Source organism: Gymnoscopelus microlampas (assembly GCF_963454915.1).
Source record: "Gymnoscopelus microlampas genome assembly, chromosome: 3".
NCBI lineage: Eukaryota > Metazoa > Chordata > Actinopteri > Myctophiformes > Myctophidae > Gymnoscopelus > Gymnoscopelus microlampas.
Window position 1 is genome coordinate 17,764,865 of NC_139940.1, and position 26,986 is coordinate 17,791,850.

General features: G+C 43.1%; 1 protein-coding gene across 1 annotated transcript in view; it reads right to left on the reverse strand.

The window, feature by feature from the left end:
* Positions 1–26,986, reverse strand: part of cadm4 (cell adhesion molecule 4) — a gene marked incomplete at its 3' end in the record, with an annotated part of 104,235 nt that overhangs the window by 22,749 nt on the left and 54,500 nt on the right. The window contains exons 4-6 of the mRNA XM_084052245.1: positions 20,234–20,398; positions 13,029–13,119; positions 5,113–5,285 (exon numbers count right to left, since the gene is read on the reverse strand). Of these exons, the coding sequence (XP_083908371.1) occupies positions 5,113–5,285; positions 13,029–13,119; positions 20,234–20,398 (429 nt within the window). The remainder of the gene's footprint in view (positions 1–5,112; positions 5,286–13,028; positions 13,120–20,233; positions 20,399–26,986) is intronic.

Here is a 26,986-nt window from a genome sequence, read left to right on the forward strand (position 1 = left end):
GCAGTTCAGTAGCATGGAATCCAGTGTGATTGCTACCGCTATGTTCATTTTGTGCATTTTTTCACTCCGCTTATGATAAGCGGAGTGGAAAAAAATATCCAAAAGACGAACGTAGCAATCAGTCTGGATTCCAGGCAAGCGGTTCAGTAGTTCCACTATATGTGTGTGTGTCTGCGTGCGTGTGTGAGTCTGTGCGTGCGTCAGTGCGCGCGAGCGTGCGTGCGTCAGTGCGCGCGGGCGTGCGTGCGGGCGTGCATGCAGGCGTGCGTGCACGTGTATATCATTCAAAATTCTTCTTCAGGATCAATCAAGTATCCATCTATAGCATCTAGAACACAGTCATTGTGATAAAGAAAGAAATGTGATCAATATTTTAAGTAGAAGGTCATAGTGAAGCATGCAGCCTATTTAATAGACAAATTTAATAATGAATTCCTCACTTTGAGAGGGGAAAACAATGTGTCCCATGTTGGATTGCACAGTAAAAGCCACTGGCATTACGAGAGTGGGGCAGACATTTCATCAAAGCTGATTTGCTGGAATTGCTTTAATGCTGAGCTGAGCAGCGAGTTTTGCTCAGGGTGGTTAGTTTCTACTTTGTTTTCGTGGATCTTGTTCTCAGTTTTAAACAAAAAGAAAGAAAGAAAGAAAGAAAAGTAGCCTAAGTCACATGCATTTTGTCTCTTTTGTGACAATGACAATTGAGGAACAAAAAAAAGGAGGGCGCAATTAAAAAGCAGCGTATAGGGCAAAAGAGACAAAAGGAAAAGATGAGAAATCATCTTTTCCTTTTGTCATAGGCAGAAATCATAGGCAACAAAAGGCCAATGGAGGAAGACAAAAGGTGGAGAAAGGCGGGCGGGGGAGAATGGTGAGGGATGGCAGACGCAGAGAGATGAGCGGGAGATGGTATGTGTGCAGAGCACATAAAAGCTTGACATATCTAACCTTCTAGAGAGAGGGAGGAGGAGGAGGAGGAGGGGGATTGGGGAATCGAGAGGGAGAGAGAGAGAAAAGGAGGCAGAGAATGATGGAGACAGTGGGCGAGGATGTCAACTTTCATCCTGCCACCATTGCCACCTGCCATGCCAGCTTTCCCCTTCTCTCATTATCTGTCTGTCTCTCTCTGCGGAAACTGGATGGCTGCCATTTTGTGAGCAACTTCTGTTCCATGCATGAGCGTGTGCATGTACATGTTCTATGTACGCATGTTCTATGGTCTATGTATGTATAGGTATGTGCGTGCATGCGTGCGTGCGTGCATGTGCATGTACAGAATGCACGTGTGCATATGTTTAGAGGAGTGTGTGGGGGTGCTAACCTAAGGCATCCCAAAACAATATTATATAACACACTCCTCCTTCCCTACTTTCCTCGTCATGTTTCTCTCTCTCTCTCTCTCTCTCTCTCTCTCTCTCTCTCTCTCTCTCTCTCTCTCTCTCTCTCTCTCTCTCTCTCTCTCTCTCTCTCTCTCTCTCTCTCTCTCTCTCTCTCTCTCTCTCTCTCTCTCTCTCTCCTCACATGCGCTCTCGTTCTGATCTCCTAAAAAAGGTGTGTTTGGGTGCAGTGGTAGGACCAACCAGCAGGGGGCAGGAGAGATCAAAAGGGGCCCCTCGGGTTGAATGACAGCGCAGTGCGGGCGTAATTAGGCTGCGGCTCAAACGTGCAGCATGTGAAAACGGTGTAATCCTCTGATGATGAGCTGACTGCCACCGCAGCCGCGCTAAGAAAGACCTCACGCCTCGCAATGTTCCTCTTCTTTTTTTCCCCGTCTTAAAGTCAAAAGTTTTCCCGCAAGTTACGTAAAAACCTCAAGGCCCCAAAGCCCTTTGAACTCATTGTGTCTTTTCAAATATGTATGAGCCATCCTCTATTTCCTGACAAGGCTATTTGGAGATACAAGAGTTTCTCATCCTGAGAGCCGCGAGGTCCGCCCTCCAACATCATCCTCTTCTTGTGTAACCTGTGAAATGGGTGCAGCCGCGTATCTGCGTCGACGTCTGCACAAAGTTCTCCTGCAAATACACAATAGGCTCTATGCACAGCAGCCATATTGGAAAACACTTTACTTTACCTTACCTTCCTTTACCTTACTTCCTTCACAGGTGTTACTAATGATACTAAAGAAGGCTCCGTTCCATTCTGGTCAAACAGAGTCAGGGTGCTGATATTGTGCATGTTGGCTCACCGGGAAACACTCTGCTACACCAGTGGGTCTCAAAGTGTGGTCCTGGGACCCTCATGGTTTCTTGAGAGGGTTCCAAATGGCCCCTTACGGGGGTGTAACTCTGACAGTGTACAAATGGAACCAAATGGACCCGTAAGGGTCCATTTGGTTCCATTTGTTCCATTTGGTTCCATTTGTACAGTTATGGTGGTCCTTGAAATTAAAACGTTTTAGAACCACTGTGCTACACTAGATGGAACAGAGCCATCAGCATCATTGGTAAGACCTGAGAAGGAAGTAAGGAAGAGGCCCAATTTCTGTCCAATATGTCTGCTGTGCATAGGACCTATTGCTCGTGAATCTGGCGTCCCTATTTTTGGGGATGTAGTGGGCGTCGTACAACAAAGTACTGTATAGGACTATATAGTGTTGAGAAAAGATTCCCCTCACTCCAGTGATTCTCAACATGTGGGCCGGGGGCCCACTGGTGGGCCATGAGGACATTGTCAATGGGCCGCCAAATAATTGGGAAAACAATAAGATGATAATATAACATTAATATTAAAAAAGTCATGGTATTCTGTCTTTAAAACCTTGATAAATAAGTTTTCATTGTGATAACAATACATAGGAACTTTAAGTAAACTATGCTAGTTCCATTGATCCAATCCGGAACACAATTGACTGATTGATTGATCATGAAAATAAACATGCTCTGAAATGTGTGCGGTCCACCCATCTGACCACTTGCTACACACACACACGCACGCGCACGCACACGCACACACGCACACACGCACACACACACACACACACACACACACACACACGCACACGCACACGCACACGCACACGCACGCACCGTTGGATATATATTTTCCTGACACCACTACCTACATTGTGAACACTACATTAGCTGCATTGTCATTTTTTTTTGGTCAAGGCTCATTTGATAAGAGGCGGAAGGAAGGCGCCCAGACATGTCAGGTTCCTGCACAGAGCTCTAACAGAATCAGCACCGAGTGATTCCACACAGAAGAAGAAAATGTAATAATGAAGCCTCAGCTGAATCACTCTAATGCCCCGCATTATATCTGGCACCGCGTCCCATAGCAACATATGTTCATATGAATACCCTGTAGGTCTGCGATATAGTCCAGGCGCATCGTGAAATTGTAAAAATTGTCTCTCGCCCGCCCACACTACTTGTACAATTACTGTACCGAGTTGTTGTGCTTAACCCATTAAGACCGGGAACGCTGTGCCATTTTAAGATTTCTTTAGGCTATTTAAAAATAGCTCCTGTAGATCTGCTATTCTTTTTTTAAATCCTGAAAATGAGTGCAAATCTTTGAATAGCGAACACTTTTAACTGTTACAACTTCTGGGGGTCCCTGGCACAAAATATTTTGAGATGGGGGTCCACGGCCAAATACATTTTCAAAAAAACTGTTGGGATTTAGAAGACATTTGCAGTATCCCCCAGAAGCAAAGATTTTAGTTACAAATGTTCGCTTTAAAAAACATTATATTCAAAGACATTTTAACGATTTTTTTCAAAAATAGCAGATATACAAGCTCATGGCGCGGCACTCGGTGCCGCGCCATGAGCTTGTATATCTGCTATTTTTGAATAGCCCAAAACATCTTAAAATGACACACAGATGCGTTCCCGGTCTTAATGGGTTAACTGGGGAGGCTCTGTTCTCCACAAAGTTCAGACCCTGATGATGAAACACGGAGAGAGAGAGAGGGAGAGGATTGAGTCATCAGTGTACATAACAAATCGCTCCTATCCGCGACAAGTCGACAATTAGTCAGAATAATGATGCCCGTAGACTAGGGTACCGCGTTGTGGGACGATCGATAGTTGTGCAGAGTCGATAACAACGGGGAGGGGGGGGGGGGGGGGGGGGGTCTCTCGGCAGAGGTTCCAACGGAATCCAGAAGAACAAAAATAAATAGAGCGGTGCTGAGAGACAGATGAGACAAGCCACGGGATTTATCAGAGCTCGGTCACTTTCCAACACTAGAAGTGGAGATAGAAACTGGGGGAGGAATAAATGAATCCAATTAAATCCAACATAAGAGAGGAGATAAATACCTAATCATCGCCCCAGATGCTAGGGACCAGAAATGGAGCAGGGAAAAAAATGGATCGCTTCAACGTTTTCTTTTTTTGTACAAAGAAAAAAAGCTGGAGACGGGATGAGAAAAACGACACAACACTTTTTACCAACAACGTTAAGATATTTCGGACACGATAACGTTGGTTCTCAAAGTTGGGTTAACCCATTAAGACCGGGAACGCATCTGTGTGTCATTTTTAGATTTCTTTGGCTGTTCAAAAATAGCAGATCTACAAGCTCATAGCGCGGCACCGAGTGCCGCGCTATGAGCTTGTACATCTGCTATTTTTTGAAAAATCGTGAAAATTCGTGGCAAAATCTTGGATTATATATTTTTTAAAGGGAACATTTGTAAAATATTTAGTTCCAGGAACCCCCAGAAGCAAAGATTTGAGTTACAAATGTCCGCCAAAAAAGAAAAGAAAAAATTCAAATATTTGCACAACTTTTCATGATTTTCCAAAAATAGCAGATCTACAAGCTCATAGCGCGGCACTCTGTGCCACGCTATGATCTGCTATTTTTGAATAGCCCAACAAAATCAAAAAATGACACAGAGATGCGTTCCCGGTCTTAAAGTGTTAATAATTAGGAACCAAATGGACCCTCACAGATCTGTAACTCAGAGAGTGTGCAAATGGAACCAAATGAACCCTTACGGGTCCATTTGGTTCAAGAGTTATGGGGATCGCGGTGGCCTAATAATGCATACAGTTTATACCAAACTTGGGGTCCATGAAATTAAAAAACTTTCGACAACCACTGCACTATATACAGTAGTAAGTTGGCGACACAGCTGTCGTCATGGCGACTCACCGTAGACCAATAGGGTGTAGTGGTCGGCGGCACGGCCGTAGTTGTTTTGTGCCTGACACAGGTACGTCCCGTTGTGTGACTGGCTGAGACGGGAGATCTGGAGGGTGGGGCCGGATATCTCTGCCCGCTCAGGTAAAGTCTCATTGATCCTGGACCACTGGATAGTCCTAGGCCTGGAGGGGGAGAGAGAGAGAGAGAGAGAGAGAGCAAGAGCGAGAGCGAGAGAGAGAGAGAGAGAGAGAGAGAGAGAGAGAGAGAGAGAGAGAGGGAGCATTAGAGAGAAGCACACACGGGTAGAGAGTTGCTTGACTTTCGATATCCTTTAAATTCTTTAAGAGATAGCAAAGGGGCGGTATATATTTTACTGCAAATCCACAGAAATCCTCCTAGGGAGAATTCTAAGCCACCAGCCTTACACAAATACACACACACAAGCACACATCACACCACACACACTCACAACACCGACAGCAAACAAACACAAAAGACAGATTATGTGCCCTCCGCCCACACAGGCACACCTGTTACAGGACAGAGAGAGGCTAGAGAAAGAATGATACTGCTGCTACTGTGTTACTATTACGACACCATTATTACACAGTTACTACTGACACTACAACTGCAACCGCTACTTTATTGCTACAAAACATGCTACTACTATAGTCTTAGATCAAGACTATCGTAAATGTATCGATTATATCGAAAATATCGATTTTGAATTTTTTATCTACGAGAGTCTTGGAGACCATCCCCCCAGTGCGCCCTGGACTTTCAGAAGCCGATTCTAGAAATGTCTTCTAAATCCCAACAGTATTATGAAAAACTTTCTGTAGCAGTGGTGCTCAAACTTTTTCATGTCAAGGGGCCCCAAAATGATATGTATTTGGCCCCCATCTCAAAAGATTTTGTTCCAGGGACCCCCAGGAGCGAAGATTTGAGTTAAAAATGTTCGCTTGAAAAGAATATATCTATTCAAAGATTTTCACACATTTTCACGATTTTTCAAAAATAGCAGATCTTGACATGCATTAGGCTACAGACCCCCATTTAATTGTATTTCTATCGCTGGGACCCCAATTCATATTGTAAAATCAATGTTAATTTGGTTCCATTTGTACACTCTCAGAGCTACAGACCCATAAGGGTCCATTTGGTTCCTATCCATCATTTAGCTGGGGACCCCCTGGAACCCCCTCAAGTATCCCTGGGGGTCCCCGGACCCCACTTGGAGAATCAATGGCCTAATACATATCAAACTGGGTCCTTGAAATTCAGACCTGTAAGGGTCCTTTTGGAGCCGCTGGTGGTCGCCAGGCCCGATGTTGAGAGCCAGTGCTTTCTAGTTTGAGGATGGTAAACTGGTGCACTCAGCTGATAAGTGCTTCAGCGCACTATTTCCTGTGAGCTCCATGCAGGGCACTAATGAAATCTCCCATCAGCAATGAGAGTTGAGTATTGTGAACAGACGTATGACTAATGACAGCTCTATATACAGCCAGCAGAGGAATATTATACGACCCTCTTCCCGCTTATTTGGAGAACCATGTCGATTGCACAACTGATGAAATCAAATGCAATAAAAGCCAGTGTTTTGTGTTGCTGTTGTTGTGGGTCCTCCCTTTTCCTGAAATGAGCTCCATTGCTGAAGTGTAACTATAAGTGCAGTTATTTAAGTACTGTACTTAAAGCAGCACTATGTCATTTTCCCCTTCTATCCACGATTTGAACCTGGTTTCCTGCTCAAGTGCTGCAGTTTTTAACATTGAGCTAATAGAGCCTGCCTGCTTGCTCTGGGGATACATTTGAATCTTGATCATCAGGTCAAAATTCCTGTCAGATATTGTGTCTAGGTGAGACATAACCTTTGACACAATCTAAATGTCTCAATAGAAGAGCAGGGAGACAAAATACAACCACTCCAATTGTATAAGTTATATTGTATTAACATAGCCTACCATACAGATTGGACAAATTACATTTTATTCATAAAAGAAAAGCTACATAGTGACGCTTTAAGTACAATTTAGAGGTACTTTACTTGCGTATTTCCTTTTCATGCTTTTTTCAAAAGAAAGAAAACCCACCTCTTCAGGAAACACTATCCTTCCTCTTCGCCTTGCCTACTTGTTAACTAGTTGTACAAACTCTTGTTTTATTGTTTTATTGGATCTTGTTTATTCGATACACTTATTTGTTTTAGCTCTTGATCATTAGATTTTCCTATTTTGTCTCATCTGTTTATGAAAGTAGGTAGCTGATATTATTGCACTTTTACCTTAGCGCTAGGTATACTCTTAGTTGCTTGTTTTAGAAGAGAATGCACTTAATGCTTCTGGTGATTAGTAGCTTCGTTCCCTACCTATGTTGAATGCACTTATTATTGTATGCCGCTTTGGATAAAAGCGTCTGCTAAATGACCGTAATGTAATGTAATGTATTTCCTTTTCATGCTGCTTTAAACTTCAACTCATTTCAGAAGGCTATACATCTGGCTTTATACAAAAACTCTGATAAAAAATATGTACATGACGTATTTTGCTCTCCCCCAAAGTAGCTTTACATTACCTTTTTTCTTTGCTCTATCTTTGTCCTCATTTAGTATTCCCCTATGAATTATGCATACGTTTGATCCGCCAGAACAACGGGTAATGCATAAGTACTGCACACCAAAAGCACTGACGACGAGAACAAGGCAGTCACTTTCTTTGTTGATGACGACCTTGTTGACGTGACGCACACAGTGGTGCGCTTGTTACACGGGGGATAGTGCTCACGGGGGATACCCCCTGTGAGCACTTGTTTTTCACTCAATGTCCCTGCATATGCATATCAGCACTTCCTAATTGCATAATGCTGCGTTTAGAGAGGCTCTGATTGGCGTCTGCTGTGTGATGTTACGCCGCATCATACCATAGAGATCGGTTATTTCCGCTATTTATGTGCAACGCTGTTGTGTAAAAGCAGTGGTGGGAAAAGTACTTAAAGCACCAAAAGAATGTCCCATTTCAAGTTTTCAAATGTATGACAATCGTTTGAAAATAGCAGATCTACAAGCTGATAGATCGGCTTATAGATCGGCTATTTTCAAATGGCCGACATGTACTGTATATAGGGCTGAAGTGGTTAATGTATGTTTTGTAATCATAATCAAAATCTACAAAGTAACTAGTAACTTTAAAGTTTTCAAATAATTGTAGTGGAGTAAAAGTACAACATTTGCCTCTGAGATGTAGTGGAGTAGAAGTGAAAGTACCGAAAAATTGGAAACACTCCATTAAAGTAAAAAATACCTAAAAATTGTTAAAGTACAGTACTTGAGTAAATGCACTTAGTTACTTTACACCACTGTATAAAAGTATAAAATATAGGGCTAAGTGGGTAACCATAGACCAATTATTTGTTTACTAACATTGAGACTGGATGCACAGGTGATTGTTTCACGCAATCAATTCTCAACATGTTGTTTTGGGGTGCGCTGGTTTCAGCACACCCCAACCCCCTCTTGTGTGTTGGCGAGTGAGGCGCGTCCTAGCGAGACCTGATAGAATGGGTTTCATTGCACGCATACTGGTTGCACGCATACTGGTTCTTATCAGTGTGACGTCGTCTGTTAAGGGGTCTATACTAATTGTTTTAGTCGACTGTAAAAAAAAAAAAAAAAACTATTTGAATGTTTTCACATAGATTCATTGATATATCAGATAAAACAAATGATCAAAATACTGCACTTCTTCATTATTCGATCGATCGAAAAAGCAGTCGGTATAGAATCTCTGCATGGGAATATAACCCATAGTTGCAGCCCTGGACAAAAGAGTGAGAAGGAGAAGAAAATAGGGATGGATAGACTGAGAGAGAGAGCGAGAGAGAGATGAACGGATGGACGGATGAGAAGATGGACAGTGACAGGAAGGAGGGCGGGCGGTACAGGGTCTGGCAGAGCAGAGAGACAGCGAGAGAGAGAGGAACAGGGGGAGATAGACGGCGTCACACAGGGCAGCGTGGCAGAGGGCACGGCCATGAGAGACTGATTTACTGATACAACACCTGAGAGGGGTGGGAGGTGAGTGAGGGGAGGGGGGAGGGGGGGGGGGGGGTGACAGGAGGGATGACAAAATGATATGTCCATGAGAGAGAGAGAGAGAGAGAGAGAGAGAGAGAGAGAGAGGCTGCAGAGGGAACGGCAGGCACTTGGATCATACGCACTCCCTAGTGATGAAGGGTGTGTGTGTGTGTGTGTGTGTGTGTGTGTGTGTGTGTGTGTGTGTGTGTGTGTGTGTGTGTCTGGCGTAGTGTCATGTCTAATGTCACCCTGTCTAGATCCCGCAGGAAGCCTAATTAAACCTTCCTCTCATTTAGTGTCTTACACCCACACACACACACACACACACACACACACACACACACACACACACACACACACACACACACACACACACACACACACACACACACACACACACACACACACACACACACACACACACACACACACACACACACATCCACACCCTTGCACACGCACATGCGCACACGCACACGCACATGCACACGCACAAAGCGACAAGCAGCCTCTCTTTGTTTGTTTAACTGTCTTTCTATTAACAAGCAGAATGAAAACAACCTCTAACCTAAAAGCAAACAACATTTAATTGGTGAGTAATGCTCAACAGGACCAGGCGACGAGAGGAGAGGGAATGGAGTCTGTGTGTGTGTGTGTGTGTGTGTGTGTGTGTGTGTGTGTGTGTGTGTGTGTGTGTGTGTGTGTGTGTGTGTGTGTGTGTGTGTGTGTGTGTGTGTGTGTGTGTGTGTCCAGTGAGAGATGATGGTCAGCATACAGAGAGACCCAGCAGTCCCATCTCTCATGTCTCATTGTCACACAAATGCACACGCGCACACACACACACACACACACACACACACACACACACACACACAGTCCCTGACCAGCCATTACAAAGCTTTGGTGAGGCTCCAGCCAATGGGCTCCTCAGCCAGTGTTCAGCATGGGATTTAGCTCAAGCCGTTAAACACACACACACACACACACACACACGCACGCACGCACGCACGCACGCACGCACGCACGCACGCACGCACGCACGCACGCACGCACGCACGCACGCGCGCGCGCACGCGCGCGCGCGCGCGCGCGCGTGCACGTTTTGTGTGGGGGGCTTTAGAGGACCTGACACCCACAGACAGACGGCCCGTCCAGGGGAGGTTTAAGAGCTTAGGGCCCAATACCCTTCTGGAGGGTCCACAGAGAGGAGAACACACACAGATAAAAGCTTTGTCTCAAAGTTGGCTAAAAGCAGATGAATGCTATATTGCCCTACAAAGCCTAAGTGCAGTAACCGAACAAAGTTTAAAACTGAGGAAAAATGGCTTTTTATCCACTTAAGCCCTCTATACTTAGTAAAACGGACCTGAGTTGGTTCTGTACTTGGTCTGCCTTGTTTCCGATCGATTTCGGCAGAAATAGTCGATCTGGCAAACGTGACGCGTCTGCTATTGCTGGCAAATCCTCCGGAATACGGGGCGCTTATAGGCTTCAAGTGGTTGACTGGCCAGCAGCCAAATGGGTTATAGGTACACAACATTGCACTAATTGAACATGCGTTCATGAGGTAATTCTCATGCCCCAAAGCCGTGATGACTGGTTTGAACCGTGACCCCAAAAATGTAGTTACTGCTCTCTGCCTTTGCATTGCCTTAAATGGCTCCAATACCAACGTGAAAGCAATGTGCAGTAACGTTATACTGATATCTAATAGTATTCATCAACTCTACTTAAAGGACCACTTCATCTTCAACCAATCCTCATATAATTGGTCTTCACTAAAGCTCATAGTACCATTTTTGTCTATTCATTCTGTGTCTCAGAGGAGGACTATGGACATCATCGATATGGGCAGGTTTGGTCATTTCAAACAAGAGTTCAAAATTCTTATTTAATTTGTTGTAAATGCTAACTTTCCAGGAATAGAAAGCCTGCCGTTTCTATTAGCTTCGATTCCTCATTGATGATGTCACTGGTAGGCATAGACAAAAACTTTACAATATTATAATGAACATTTATGAGGACCAATTATATGAAGATAGGTTGAAAATGGGTCAAGTCGTCCTTTAAGTATTTGTGCATATACTTACTTAAGTCTGGAGACATTGAGAAATGTACAGTGGACTTGCTATTTAAATGATGTCATTTTTGTCCTAAAACAATTATATTTAATGTTTTCACTTTCATAATTTTCCTATCAATTAGACTTTGCATCATCAACATCATTATCCTTTTCTAATTTATTATCATCTGGTAGAATACAAAAAAAAATCCAACTAAAAACCAAGGCAAACGGCATTACGTAAGTGAAGTTACTGCAGTATTACAGCCTTGGTTTTGAGTTGGCTTTTGTAGTTACTGGAGTTTTTGTAATGTTTCTCTCTCTCTCTCAAAATTTAACTCTGAGACTTTGTCACAAGATAAAACAGACATCAAGGAATATATTTTTCAGGAAGGTTGGATACTGGCTTCCAGCAATGGGACAAGACGCAACCAAAACGAGAGATTTATTTTTAAATACTAGTGTAATGTCTTTTGAACAGTTGATACAAACCCACAAACTTCCGAAGAAGTTATTGAAAATAAGTTGCTTCAACAACCAACCAGAAAAAGTATCTCTTGGATTGTTCTATGATGTACTGTGGTACAATATGTCTCCTACCCACATACGTATGAGGGTGAGAGGGTAAATACATGGACCACAGGTCCATTTGGTTCCATTTGTACCCTCTCGGAGTTAAATTAACACTAGTAAATTGGCGCTGGAGGAGTCACTCACTGTGTCAATTTTACCTGTTAGCCTGTGTTCCAGCAAACACAATAAGCCCCGGCATTTGAGTCAACAAACCGTTCAATTTACGGATCGCAATCGCGACCGAGCGGGCAGGTCATGCTCACAGAGTCACAGACATCCCGACCAGCAACAGCTGCCACCCGGGATGGAGAAAAAAACACACGGTCGGTGCCGGTGGCCAAAGATAAAATTGGGAGCTGGATTAAGAAACTCTGGTGGTTCTGGCAACATATTTTGGCTAATTATGCTTCAGTTTACAAATGTGTGTACAGAAACAATTCCGCTGATTTTATTGATATTGGAGCGCTCTAGTGCCCCGAGCTAGAATCGAACCCAGCAGACTCAGCGGTGTCAAGAAAACTCACGCGGGGTCGAGTCGCGGCCGAGTCTTTTGCAGCAGCGCTACAATATTATTAATTATTTCATTTCATTGATAAGATATGCCAACAAATCAGCAGGAATCACTGCTGTAATTTAATTTCTAATAAATATTCATATATAAGGCCAGCAATGTTTGCTTTTATTTTAACAAGTTCTTTATTTCAACTTTGAAATTGCACTATTAATAAATAAATGTGAATGTATGTTTATGTAGGTGTACAATACATATATGTATACTTTCTTGTGGCTCTGGATATTTGGACTCTTGTAAGTGAGGCTATTTAGAATTGGCATTGATCGTTTTTACTCGAAAGACTATTGAAGTGAGAGAAGTTATTATTATGATTGTCTTATTTTTTCAGTAGGAGTGCCAGTGTTTCACACACAGTGCTGTTGAGGCGTCAACAATGCTGAAGTGGTTTACTTTGTCAGGAGTGTTGTGACGTATGGCTTTGTATGTGTCGGCCTTTGTCTGTTTCCTTTGTATATTTTCTTTTGTGGAAAATGAGAAATCAATCAATAAACTATTTTTTTTTCAAAAGAAAGGGAGTTTAGTTTTGACCGAAAATTTAGTTACTAAACTTTATAGGGCAGTATAAACTGCATGCACACGCACACGCACACACGCACGCACACACACAAATGCGCACGCACACACACAAACACACACACACTTACAGAGGGTTCCCGGTGACCGAGCAGGTGAGGACAAGCGAGTCTCCCTCCCGCAGAATCCCAGACGGAGGGATGATCCTCACTGTGGGGGCGACTGTGGAGAGAATGAAAGAGTTAGTGATGATACAGACAGAGGAGAAAGAGTTAGTGATATAGACAGAGGAGAACCAGTCAGTCAGAATAACAATTTCAGCTTTGTTGTCACATCACAACTTTACAGGTGTAAAGAACCAAGTGAGTGAAATTCTTTTGTTTTTTTTGTGCACGCTCCATCATTTGTAGTTTCTGTGAGAAGAGTAAAGATGGAGGTAGAACACATGATAGAAACCCAATTGACCCTTACAGGTCTGCCACTCTCAGAGTTGTGGGGGCCCTTGAAATTGAAACGTTTGAGAATCACTGATGTAGAAGAAAGAGTACAAACATGAACATGAAATAGAATCAGAGCGAGATAGAGAGAGAAAGAGAGAGAGAGATATACAACAACAACAACAAATAAACAGGTTGGATTGAGAAAGCTGTATGAAAGGGCTTCAAACAACAGTTTCCAAGGCAACCAGCCGAATACATTAGCCAACAGTTGGGACACCTGTTATCATGGTAGGACCCACACTGCAGCATCTGCTTTGGACACTGTTCTGGTCTGGTCTGTTGTGTTGTGCTGCCATCACCACAGCAGCACAGGCTAGGCACCAGCAGCGGTGTCGTGGTGATTATTTTACTGGCAGGACGGTATTTTAATCACGTCACGCGCACGTGCGTGCGCACGGCACGCGCACACCGCGCGCATTTTATTTTCACCTTAAATTATAGGAAATGTTTTTAGCTCAGTTTTTTGTAGTCTTTTTAAACTAATGCAAATTCAAGGAATGCCATGAATTATAGAGCTGAAACTAAAAGTTTGCTTTGAACGAGTATCTTTCTCTTCTTTGACGGTGGCTGAGACATTAAAAAGTACTGGCCACATGCCGTCCTACTCCGGGTGGCCTCCACGCACGACACCACTGGGCAAAGTGGTCAAAGTATTGGTTTTAAGTGTTCAACAGTACATGCTTTTTAAAATGTACAAATTACAAAGTACATTTTCTTCTTCATATCAATGCATTGCTGTATGAATGAATGAATGAATGAATGAATGAATGCATTTTTTCGTGTCTTGTCATAAGACCCGCATCCCTTACGGGATTATAAGACACCAAAAACATGAATAAACAATATCACATTCACTTCCAGGAAAGCTTCACAAGTAAAAAGAAAACATTTGGTTAACAACCATAAAAACTAAACTAATCTAGGATTTTACATCTATTAAAACATTTTTGATGTTGATGATATCACGGCCAGCTGTATTGAAATTTAGACATTACAAAATTACACACATTGTGAGCTTGTAGATCTGCTTTTTTCACTATATTTGAAATGGGGCTTAAGTGTACTGTATTTGGAATACACGTAAGCCCTTACACCAGTGTGACTGAAAGCTGTAAGTATCCTAAAATACAAATTCTCAAGTAAAGTACACAAGCTCCAAAACATTTTACTTACGTACAGTACTCGAGTAAATGTACTTTGTTACTACGTACCACTGCCCTGACCCCTCACAGCACAGCCATTACCCGCAGGTCGCAGCACTCAACCACCTCCTACGGTATCAGCATGCACTCACGTCTGACGTGGCTGTCCCTCATCAATCACATCCAGGTGTCAACAAAGAAAAATTCATGTTACTCGACTGGCCATATTAATATACCGGCCCGGGAAAGTAAATTGTACTCAACTAGCCACATTAATATAATGGCAGGGAAGTGAATTATACTTTACTATATCCACATCAATATACCGGCAGGAGAAGATATAATCCATCAATAGTATTACAGTATGCTGAATATTAACAGATATTCTCATATTATTGTTGCTTTTATACTGTACAGCTATGGATATAAATGTACTGAAAGGAAATGTATGGTATTTAAAGGTAGGGTAAGTGATATATTTTGTTTCTTTTTGTTAAAAAGGTTAAAGTACTATATTCTGATAGTAATCATTGCTACAGAGCGTTTGTTCGGTCACAGGGATCTCTCCAGCTCTTCGTAAACAGAATATAGTACGTTTTCAGGTAGATGACAAAGTTTAAGCCAATAAGGAAAGAGCACTGAAAATGCATTTTCTGTTTAATAAAGAGCTGGAGAGACATGGGAGACTCCTTTTACTGAACAAACACTCTATAGCAATGAGTACTATCAGAATATAGAGCTATTTAACACTTATTTTAACTAAAGCATATCACTTACCCTGCCTTTAACTATGAACATAATATGCTGCCAGAAAAACATATATTATACTCAGCTATCCACATGAATATTCTGAAAGAATAATGAAGGATGCTTTACATACTTGAACATTATATACTGGCAACATAAATTGTGCTATTAGTACAGCTATCAACATATATATAGGCAACTGTAGGAAAAAAATACTGGTTCTCGACTATCCACATTAACATATTGACAGAAAAAATATGTCATTGCCTATTTAATTCTCCACATTAGGATACGTGGGTGATATGAATTGCATTGGACAAACATGCTGATGTAAATGTGGAATGCTAATGCAACTAACATTGATATACATTATTACGACTTGCCATAATTTGAATGCGTTGAACAATCAGGAGATGCTGACACTTGCAGAAGTCAATCGCATTCAGCAAATATTGTTATCATTTATGAAATGCATACATATTGAACATTAATTTGAATGACTATCCCATATTAATACACTATAATTGGGGGGCTAGACTCAATTCAGCCTTTCAGAAAATATAATACTTAGAGTGGAGTGGAGTGCTCATTAAATTGAACAATGAATTCATATTAATGCTAATTAATAATTAGCATATTACATTTTGGTAAAACAAATGATATTCTTGTTGAGCAAGTCTCATGATAAACCAGAGTTAACAGATTAGTGAAATAATAATCACCTCAACGAATGTCTCTAGTTTCATTTGTCATTTCTAATATTTTATTCATATTTAAAAGTTTTTGAAAGTTCACATGATCTGTCCTCATATAGCTCAAACAAGACTGTTGTCTTGTTTAAAAATGCATGGTGCTTACTTAGTAGTAGTAGCTACTTCCAGTGCCCTTGTTAGGACCACACAGATCTTCAAACACAGCCTTGATCTCAACTACACACCCGTACAATTTGACGACTGCTTTACATTTTGTTGACAAAATCTGTCCGCAGACAGGCAGACAGGCAGACAGACAGGCAGACAGACAGGCAGACAGGCAGACAGGCAGACAGCATAAACACCTGGAAAAGTAATGAAAACTGCTTCCTGCTACAAAATGTGACCATATTTTGCCACGATCACACTTGCGCATTGTTACTTATTTATTTATTTCTTGTTTCAAATTTAAAAAAAATGTAAACAATCTTTTTATCCCACGATTTTGTAACCCTTGTTTTCCACCCGGTGCCAACTAAGTGATCCTGGGCGCTACACTCCACTCACCATCCTAGGGAGGCCAGAGCCGAGCTCATGCCTCCTTCAATGCATGAGAGCCAACTAACCTTCTTGTCACCTGACAGGAGGGAGTTTCCCCGGTTGGACGTAGCGCGTGGAAGGAACACGTTATTCCAACCAGTTCCCTTCATCTCCATCAGGCGCCCCGGCTGTCATGGGGGAGGCGGTATAGCGACCACGATTACTACATATTTTTTGTGAGGGTATTAACTACCCTGAGAGACACGGGGAGAACATGCAAACTCCACACAGAGTAGGCCCTTTCGCCAACCCCCCACCCAGGGTTTGGGTGCTGATGACGCGGAGGAGAAGACACGCCCCCAGCGCCCACAGCGTCCCCGGCGGGAATCGAACGCAGGACCTTCTAGCTGTGAGGCGACAGCGCTACAAATAAATGATTTAACGAATAACAAAAACATGGGCCCAAACCATGATCACACGCGCGCATGCACAGGCACACGCACGCACATTTTCGGCATAGGCATTTGTTTTAGAGGTGAAAAAGGAGTGAACAAGTACAGTAGAGTATATAGACCCCTGGGGGAGTTTATACTGTGCTTGTATATAGTTTAAGTAGTAGTGGCATATATTATGTCTCTCTTCCCCTTTGTTTTGGAAGGGAACGAGGGCATTTGTATTGAACCGCGAGGGGAAATGACTTGCATTTGAGCGGGCGGTGGTGCTGCTGTAGGTGAGCACACAGGGGAGCAGTTAGACACAAAGCCTCCTAGTGGAACCAATAAGGATCAAACCCGGGGACCGTTCAATCCCCAGACTGTCACTCCACCTCCTGAGCCACTGCCACCTCCTTCCACGTAGCCTGGACAGGGTCGGACAGACAATTACATGGTGGTATAAAATACAATTAAGCCAGTGTTCTTGTGGTAGGCTGTCTCTTCTCATTAGACACACCTTTGTAGTCCATTAGTACCCAGCTGTACCACTGCCATCGCTGTGTGTCCAACTATGGCAGCGGTGGCTCAGTGGGTAAAGCGATCGCTTAGGACCAGGAAGACTCTCGCTCTCGACTCCTCCTGGCTTCGTGTCGAGGGGACTTTGAGCGAGACACTGTAACCCTACTCCTGCTCCCAATGAGTAGGTTGGTGCCTTGCAGGGACGTGCACAGATAGACTCTAGGTGGTGCTAGAGCACCTGCCCTTTGCCCTCTTGACCAGAAGTGCCCTTTTGAAAAAAAGTTTTTTTCTTTTTCAGTTTACAGCAGGGGTCTTCAACAGGGAGTCCGGGACCCCTAGGGGGTCCTCAGAGTTACTACAGGCGGTCCGCCAAATCTTTATGTGATATGATTTTTCTTTTTTACCATAACCACTCGAAACCTAGCATCCCTTTTCTGAGGAGAACTTTAGCCAAAAATAGCAGATCTACAAGCCCACAACGCCTCGCGCTGCGAGGCGTTGTGGGCTTGTAGATCGGCTATTTTTGGCAAATAGGTGTAGAGGGAAAAAAGAGCAGACCAAGTCAACAAAAAAAAGCATAATTTACTTGAGCACCTGCCCCTCAAAATGTCTGTGCACGCCCCTGGTGCCTTGTATTGTTGCTTCCACTGTCGGTGTGAATGTAATGCAACAATGTAAAGTGCTTTGGATAAAAGCGCCATATAAATGCATTCCATTTAACTTGCAAACCCATCAATTGTGCTGCCAATATAGACACGAACCATTACTGAATTCTACCATGAACCTCGGTCTTCAAGAGTGAGCAACAGAATTATGTCAAACTATCAGTAAATTAACGATGCATTAATTTAATACGAGTCATATTGAAATACTATAATCCAACACTTGTCTGAGAATTCTGATGAACTAATTTCTGAAACCCACACTAAAGCATTGACTTCTGCAAAATGTTGCCGTCCATTGCGTTTTAGACCCGGGGCAAATATCAAGTGAAAGTAATTTCACTAATTTGGAGAGCGTGCTTTAGCTTCCCTCTGCTGGGTATATGTGCCGAGATTGCACTTTCAGGGCAACACAATTGATTAAACTGAGTCAGCCAAGACCAATCAATCAAAGAAAAGCAATTGGAACCATTTCACAGAGTAATGTGAAACAGGTTTGTCAGCTGATGGTGCTTAGTGTTTTTATAATGTGTGGGTCAGGACCCCAAATAGTGTGTCTGTTGGGACCCCTGTATACAACAAGAGCACAACATGTGACAATGAATGGCCCTGTCCAGACGAGTTAGAATGACAGGATGTCCGTAATGTCCTTTTTGACATTTTGATGTCAGTAGTGCAACAATCCACACAGGATAAAGCTATTACCGTATAACACCTCAAATGTTATGGTGACACAGATGGCCCGGTTTTGCCCGGGATTGTTCAGTTTTCATCTGGGTGTTCTAACTGACAAGGTCCTAGGAGGACTGAAACGTTTGCTTTTAAACCCATTAAGACCTGGAACTGTGTCATTTTTAGATTTGAGCGAAAAAGCATTATTTTACACTTTGGGCTATTCAAAAATAGCAGATCTACAAGCTCATAGCGCGGCACCGAGTGCCGCGCTACGAGCTTGTAGATCTGCTATTTTTGAAAATTCGTGAAAATGTGTGCAAATCTTTGAATATATATATTTTTAAAGCGAACATTTTTAACTAAAATCTTTGCTTCTGGGGGGTCCCTGGAACAAAATATTTTGATGGGGGTCCGCGGCCAAATACATATAATTTTGGGGGTCCTTGACATGAAAAAGTTTGAACACCACTGATATAGAAACATACCTTTTGCAGAACACTGTTGAGATTTAGGAGACATGTAGAATCGGCTTCAGGTCTCAATGGGTTAATTCACTTTGAGCACCGAGCACAAGATAACACTTTTGAAATATATTTTCTTGAGGTCTGTCCAAGGAGTTTTCCTTTTACTTTTATGCAGTGAGCGAGTCTCCTTCTGCCAGTTTACCTGTCCTGAGTTCTAACAAATATCTGTAAAACACTAGGTTTCAACATTCACTACCAAAATTGTCCTGGCTTTTGCCACAATTTTATAATATTCTGTTCTGTTGAAAGGTGCAGTCGCTATAGGTGTGCTATGCGCAAAAAAATAACTGTCCGCCATCCTGATGAAAATGCCAGGCTACATATTTTATTTTATTTTATGTTCGAAAAGCTCACAACGCATTGAGATTGTCACTATTTTCGAAATACTGCTTTAAGCGGTTGAGAGTCCTAGTTTGGGTATTTGAAAATGCAGTCACCCTTGCACTTCCCTCTGCTATTTCCAGACACAGACTTCTAGTGTCAACACAACCCCACAGTGAAGCCGGTGGCTGCTACGAGTCATTTGGTTGTGAGAAAACCCATGGCAGTGCCAAAAAACGCAGAAAAAGTTTTACTACTGTAGACTTGGGACACTCGAGGAGCCCTTAACCTGGGTATAGAGCCGTGTTTTCAGTACACGTCTGAAAAGTTTATAGACAACCATAAAAGTTTGAGAGGAAGAAATGTGCGAGCTAATTTGAAAGATTAGACAGTGCAAAGTATTTCCAATTACTGACTGTCGATCCGGATGGTAATACAGCTGACGACGGTAACAGGGGACGGTATTTGCCCAGTATAACTATTATTCCCGTGGGGGAACGTGCACGCTATAATAATCACAAATTACAAAAAAAAGTAAAGAGGGAACCAAATCAAACTGAGTAAAGAGAGAGAGACTCACAGTAGACGTCGAGACGATAGTGACGGATCCTCTTCTGGCCGCCGCTGAGCGCCGGGTGGGACGCCTCGCAGCTGAGCGCCGCCCCGTTGTCTTTCCTCTCCACCGGGATCCGCACGGTGCTGGACACGGCGAACGTCTTCCCGTTGTCCTGCTGGGACACCACCCCTGGATCGAGAGACACGGACACGGGAGAGAAGTAAGCGGCCAGGTCTATAGGAAAACAAGCCCAACAGAAGCAACTATAGGGCACTATATAGGCCATTATGAGCACTTTAAACCTATATACCGTATGCATTGAAAATAGCTGATCTACAAGCTCACAACGCGTCGCGATGCGACGCGTTGTGAGCTTGTAGATCTGCTATTTACAAATAAGTCTAACACAAAATGTGGAATATTTGGAAGATTTTTGAGACTTTCTAACAACACGAATCTGGTACGGGGCTCCCTGGCACAAAACATGTTCAGATGGGGGTTAGGGACAAATACATATTAATTTTGGGGGTCCATGACCCCCAAACTTCAGTGTAGCAGCCCCCACCATGTGGAACTCTCTCCCAATAGGGATTGGCCATGCTCCAACACATGGAGTCTTTTAAGGCCGCATTGAAAAGACACCTATTCTATCAGGATCATGGCAAATAGTTGGTTGTTGTTTTTGTTTGTTTGTTGGTTGTTCATTGTTTTTGATGTAAAGCGTCCGTGGGTTCTTTCTTTTTCCTTTATTTATTCAGGGAAGCCCATTGAGAGCAAGCTCTCTTTTTCAAGGACGCCCTGATAACAGCATATAAAACATATGATACATACATAATGAGAAACAATAACAAACATTTGAATCATATCACAATCATCACAGAGTGTTACATGAAACAGGTTTACTATGTAGTGTGTCCTCAAGAAGTACCATAAATGTCTATTGAGACCAATCGCTCCAGTTTCAGAGAGTCCTGAAGTTTGTTCCATTTGTGTGGAGCATAATAATTGAAAGCAGCCTTTCCTTGTTCACTGCTCTTGCGTGGACTGCTATATCTAATGTGTGTTTGTGAACGTGTTGAATGTCCAGTAACCTTTGGTTCTAAAAACGAAGATAGGTACAAAGGATGCTTACCACACAAGGCCTTATAAATAAATAAAATACAATGCTGCTCTCTACGTACTGCGAGAGATGGCCAACCCACTTTATCAAATAAAATACAGTGATGGGTGAGATAATCATCACCAGTGATAAAACGTAGGGCACTGTGGTAGACTGCTTCAAGTGTGGAGATTGAAGCATGCATGTACAGCACATCACCATAGTCCAGGGGTCTGCAACCTGCAGCTCTGGAGCCACATGTTGGTCTTTAGCCCTTCCCTTGTGGCTCCCTGTAGTTATAGAAAACATTATATGGAAATGAACAATGTTTTTTCTTTTTTTTCACATTTAAAATTGTATTTATCGTTGCTGTAATATGAGACATAGATTCTTATGTGCTCCAATACTGTAAAGATGTGTAGAATAAATAATAAGTTTCAACATTTCTGTCAAATTTGAGTCAAAGCCTGCAACACATTTATTGGCGCGGCACCAGCATTGATGGGCTAAAATAGGTTTTGCGGCTCCAGACAGATTTTGTATTTATTTTTTGGTCCAAAATGGCTCTTTTGACTTTAAAGGTTGCAGACCCCTGCCATAGTCAAACACAGACATTATGACAGATTCAAGCTATTATTATTATTATTATGACATGAACATATTTGAGAACCACTGGTTAAAATAAAACAATTGTTAAGCAAGCCCAAATAAGCAACTACACTTTAGAAACAAGCCCCAGAAAAAAACGCAACCCGCAACTTCCAAGCAACCTTACAGTAAAAGAAGCCCAAAGTCACTTATAATAAGCGGACATGGCAACACTGCAGGGAGCCACGGGATGGAACAGCGGAGGGGAGAAGGAAGGGGGAATGGGGAGAACGCTGTGAGAAGGAAAGGACCACAGCAGGCACAGGAGGGAGGGAAGGATGAACGGGAAGGGACAGGGGGGAAGGAAGGAAATGAACACAAAAGGGAAGGCAAGGATGGAAGGGAGTGAAGGAAGGAGATAAAGGGAGGGAGCATGTTAGGGAAGGGAGTAAAGTTTTCCCCGTCGATACATGTACATCCTATTGTCCTGCTGACAGTTCACAACGACATGGGAGAGACTGAGGAGTTAAGGAGCAGAGGAGGAGAATAGAGGAGTGATAGACGGAGTGAGGAAGGAGAGAGAGAGAGAGAGAGAGAGAGAGAGAGAGAGAGAGAGAGAGAGAGAGAGAGAGAGGGAGGGAGGGAGGGAGAGAGAGAGAGGGAGAGATAGAGACGAATGATGAGAATTGATGAATTGATGAAAGGTTGATGAATTAGCCTCTCTGTGAGGCACCTGTGGAGGGAGGGAGGGAGTACAGAGAGACAGCGTAACAAAGAAAGAGCAATTTGCATCTATATTTCATACTTATTATGAGCAACAAAATTGAATTGTTTGTGTCTCGGGAGAAAACAGGCCGAACTGACTGTCTGTGTGCGCGTGCGTGTGTGCGTGTGCGTGTGCGTGTGTGTGTGTGTGTGTGTGTGCGCGCGCGTGCACGTGTGTGTGTGTATGTGTGTGTGTGTGTGTGTGTGTGTGTGTGTGTGTGCGTGTGCGTGTGCGTGTGCGTGTGTGTGTGTGTGTATATATGTGTGTGTGTGTGTGTGTGTGTGTGTGTGCACACGCGTGCGTGTGTGTGTGTGTGTGTGTGTGTGTATATGCGTGCGTGCGGGATGAGAGATTGAGTGAGAGAACAGAGAGAGTCAAAGAAAGAAGGATAAAAGAGGGAATATGCATAACCAAATTGAGATTTTAACTGAGCCAGACATGGGGTTGGGGGTGCGAGGAGGAGAGGGAGGAGGAGGTTTGGGGTGTCAAAGTGAGGAGCCAGAGAGAAGAAAGGCAGCGGGAGGGGGAGGAGAGCGAGGGACACATGGAGAGAGGGGCGACCAAAACAGCCGTGATTGATGGGGCGGCGTGGAGCGAGGGATACGACGAGACGAGGCCCAGACATAAAAGAGGAGCCAGATAAAGACAGAGCGCATGAGATGCAAAGGAGAGGGAGAAGGGACGTGAGGACAGGAGAGGAGGAGAAGAAGAGAGAGAGAGGGAGAGAGAGAGAGAGAGAGAGAGAGAGAGAGAGAGAGAGAGAGAGAGAGAGAGAGAGAGTTGCTGTGGAAGCACCGGACTAAAATAACAAGTCTTGACATGGTCACGTAAAATGGAGTCTGCACACGCGTACGGAGAGAAGGCGACAATAACTTCTGCCGCGCTGAGCTTTCAATTATTCGCCAGCGAGGGGGAAAAAAAGTGAGACTCAATCGAAGCGTGAGATGGCAGAGAGGAGAGGAGGGAGGAGGAGAAGAGAGGAGAGGGGGTAGAAGAGGAGAGAGAGGGAAGACTGCACCGTAATGAAAGAGTTCTCTCCCCTATATCAGCTGGAATCTGCCTCTAACCTTTAGTGTCACAGTGCATTTAAGCCACTCAATCCGGGAACGTTTCTGTGTCACGCTTTTCAGAAATAGCAGATATACAAGCTCATAGCACGGCACCGGGAGCTTGTAGATCTGCTATTTTTGAGTGGTGCCAACCACTCCTATATCTGACTTTGTCTGTATGTCCAATAAACAAACATTGATGACAACATCAATACGGGGCTCATCAAAGGCACCACTCTCTTCACTTTTATTTAATTTTTATAAGGTAGTACCTTTTTCACTGGCACTTTGTCTGAAATCAATGTCGAAAGACTGACTGACATGATCTGGCTGCATTGAAGTGTATGATTCAACTTTTCATGGTTTATATTGTTCAGAATTGTTTTAAAATGTTCTAGTATAATTAAAGCAAAGTGATTTGGGGTAGAAAATCGCAATAAATCGCAGAATCGAATCGAATATCAATTAATTGCAGAATCGCAATTTTAATCGAATCGGCACCCTAGGAATCGATTTTGAATCGAATCGTGAGGTAAGTGAATCGTGACACCCCTAGTGCAAATATTTATATACATTTTTATCTAAAATCGTTGCTTCTGCAGGGTCCCTGGAACAAAATCCAAATACATATTATTTTGGGGGGTCCTTGATATGAAAAAAGTTTGAGAACAACTACTAATATAGCAACATAAGATTTTTTTCTCGAAAAAAACTGTTGAGCTTGTATATCTGCTATTTTTGAATAGCCCAAAGTATAAAATAATGGTTATAGCTACTGTATATAAAAATCAAAAAATGACAAGGTATGTGTGGTTACCGGATTGAATGGGTTAAATCAGGACCTGAGGAGCAGGGGGAGAGGAGAGGAGAGGAGAGGAGAGGAGAGGAGAGGAGAGGAGAGGAGAGGAGAGGAGAGGAGAGGAGAGGAGAGGAGAGGAGAGGAGGTTGGGAAGGGGAATAATAATCTCAAAGTCATTTATTTCATAGGGGCAGTACACCGCAAAACTCTGTGATTACCCTGGAGTAAATGCTCCAATGAGCTCAGAGACACACACATACGCGCGCACACAAACACCCCACAATTAATTTGCATATATACTTCAGGTGGGGGGAGGAAAGAGAGAGAGGAGGCTGAGTGCCTTAATGAAAGAGTTCTCTCGTTAGCAGCTGGAATCTGCCTCTAACCTTTAGTGACACACAGCATTTAACCCATTGAGACCCGAAGCCGATTCTACGTGTCTCCTAAATCTCAACAGTATTCTGAAAAACTTATGTTTCTATATCAGTGGTGCTCAAACTTTTTCATGTCAAGGACCCCCAAAATTATATGTATTTGGCCGCGGACCCCCATCTCAAAATATGTTGTTCCAGGGACCCCCCAGAAGCAAAGATTTCAGTTACAAATGTTCGCTTTAAAAATATATATATTCAAAGATTTGCACACGTTTTCACGATTTTTCAAAAATAGCAGATCTACAAGCTCATAGCGCGGCACTCGGTGCCGCGCTATGAGCTTGTATATCTGCTATTTTTGAATAGCCAAAGTGTAAAATAATGCTTTTTAGCTCAAATCAAGAAGTGACACAGTGACATGCGTTCAAGGTCTTAAAGGGTTAAGTCAAAAGGAGAGGAGAGGAGAGGAGAGGAGAGGAGAGGAGAAAGGTTGACATCAGACAAGAGGAGACACAGGGGACAAAAGAAGAAACAAGGATTGAGAACAAAGCGAACATAAGAAAGAGACAGAGACAAGAAAAAGGTATAGAGAGAGAAAAAGGCCGAAGAGGAGGAGAAGAAGGGGAGCCAAACATAACTAGGCATATCGACCATAGTGGTATCGACCATAGTGGCGTATCGGTCACAATGAAAGTCATCTCTATTAATGAAAAAAAAAAACAGAAAGAGAGAGGGAACAAAAGATAAGATGAAGGGAGAGTGGGGTGACAAAGAGGAAAAGTGAGTTCTCTCTCAGCCTATACCCAGAGAACTCAGGCCACTTTGTGCTTTGAGCGGTGATTAACACATTCAATCCCGGAGAACGCATCTCTGTCTTTTTCTTCGGCTATTCAAAAATAGCTAAGGAAATCGGCTATTTTTTGAAAAATCGTGGAACATTTGTGCAAATCTTATCATTTTTGGGGGTCCTTGACATGGAAAAGTTGGAGCACCACTGATATAGCAACAATCTGCCATGGACCCCCATCTCAAAATGTTTTGTTCCAGGGACCCCCCCAGAAGAAAAGATTTGAGTTAGAAATGTTCGCTTTAAAAATATATGTATTCAAAGATTTCGCACACATTTTCAAGATTTTTCAAAAATAGCAGATCTACAAGCTCGTAGCGCGGCACTCGGTTTCATTTTAATTGGCCAATCGTGAGGGGCAAAATTCAGGCTACAAAGACAGACAGTGTCACATTTTAAACATAACGTTTTCAACACTTTCATCCAGCATTGATCGACGTTCATGAGGAGTGTGTGAACTGCAAGTTTCAGACATTTTTAATCTCTTGGGAGCGCTCAATTCTTATCATTGACTGACTATAGGTTGGAATAGTGCAACAGGCTGGAAGAAAGTGAAAGGCACTGGGTTCAACTTCCTTCCCTAACTGGATTTCCATGCAGTTGGTCACTGCTCAGAATACAAAAAGTTGACTGAATGGAGAGAGGGAGAGAGAGAGAGAGAGAGAGAGAGAGAGACAGAGAGAGAGAGACAGGAGAAAGGCGAATGGGAGAGAAAAGCAAAAAGGGGATGCTGACAAACAGAGTAAAGGGACCACCTAACTGGAAAATGAAAATAAAAGATGATTTGATGTCGCCATTCCCCTCACGTACAACCCCCAAAACCCCCCCCTACCCCCCCACCCTCCACCATCCACCCAAAACCACAACATTACTGTACTTTTGGCTCAGGACTGGAGTTACCAGACAAACGGACAAGTTTTACGGAATTGTGGATGGAAAGGAGCTCCTGAGGAAGCTAGCTGTGTGCATGCTCTCAGGAGCTCATCAGAGAACCCTGGATCATTGTGGTGTTTATTAAAGAAATGAAATTAAACGGGAGGACGGGGGGGACGGGGGGGACGGGGGGGGGGGGGGTGATAGAAAAAAAACAGCCCCGAGCTCCCTCCAGCGAGGGACATGGCTAGGGATGCAAAAAAAAAAAAGAAGAAGAAAAATGAAATGCTTTGTGAAACGGGGGGTTGCTGGGGACAGATCAGAGCGTGGCATCACAGACTAATTTAACCCATTAAGACCTGAAGCCGATTCTACAAATGTC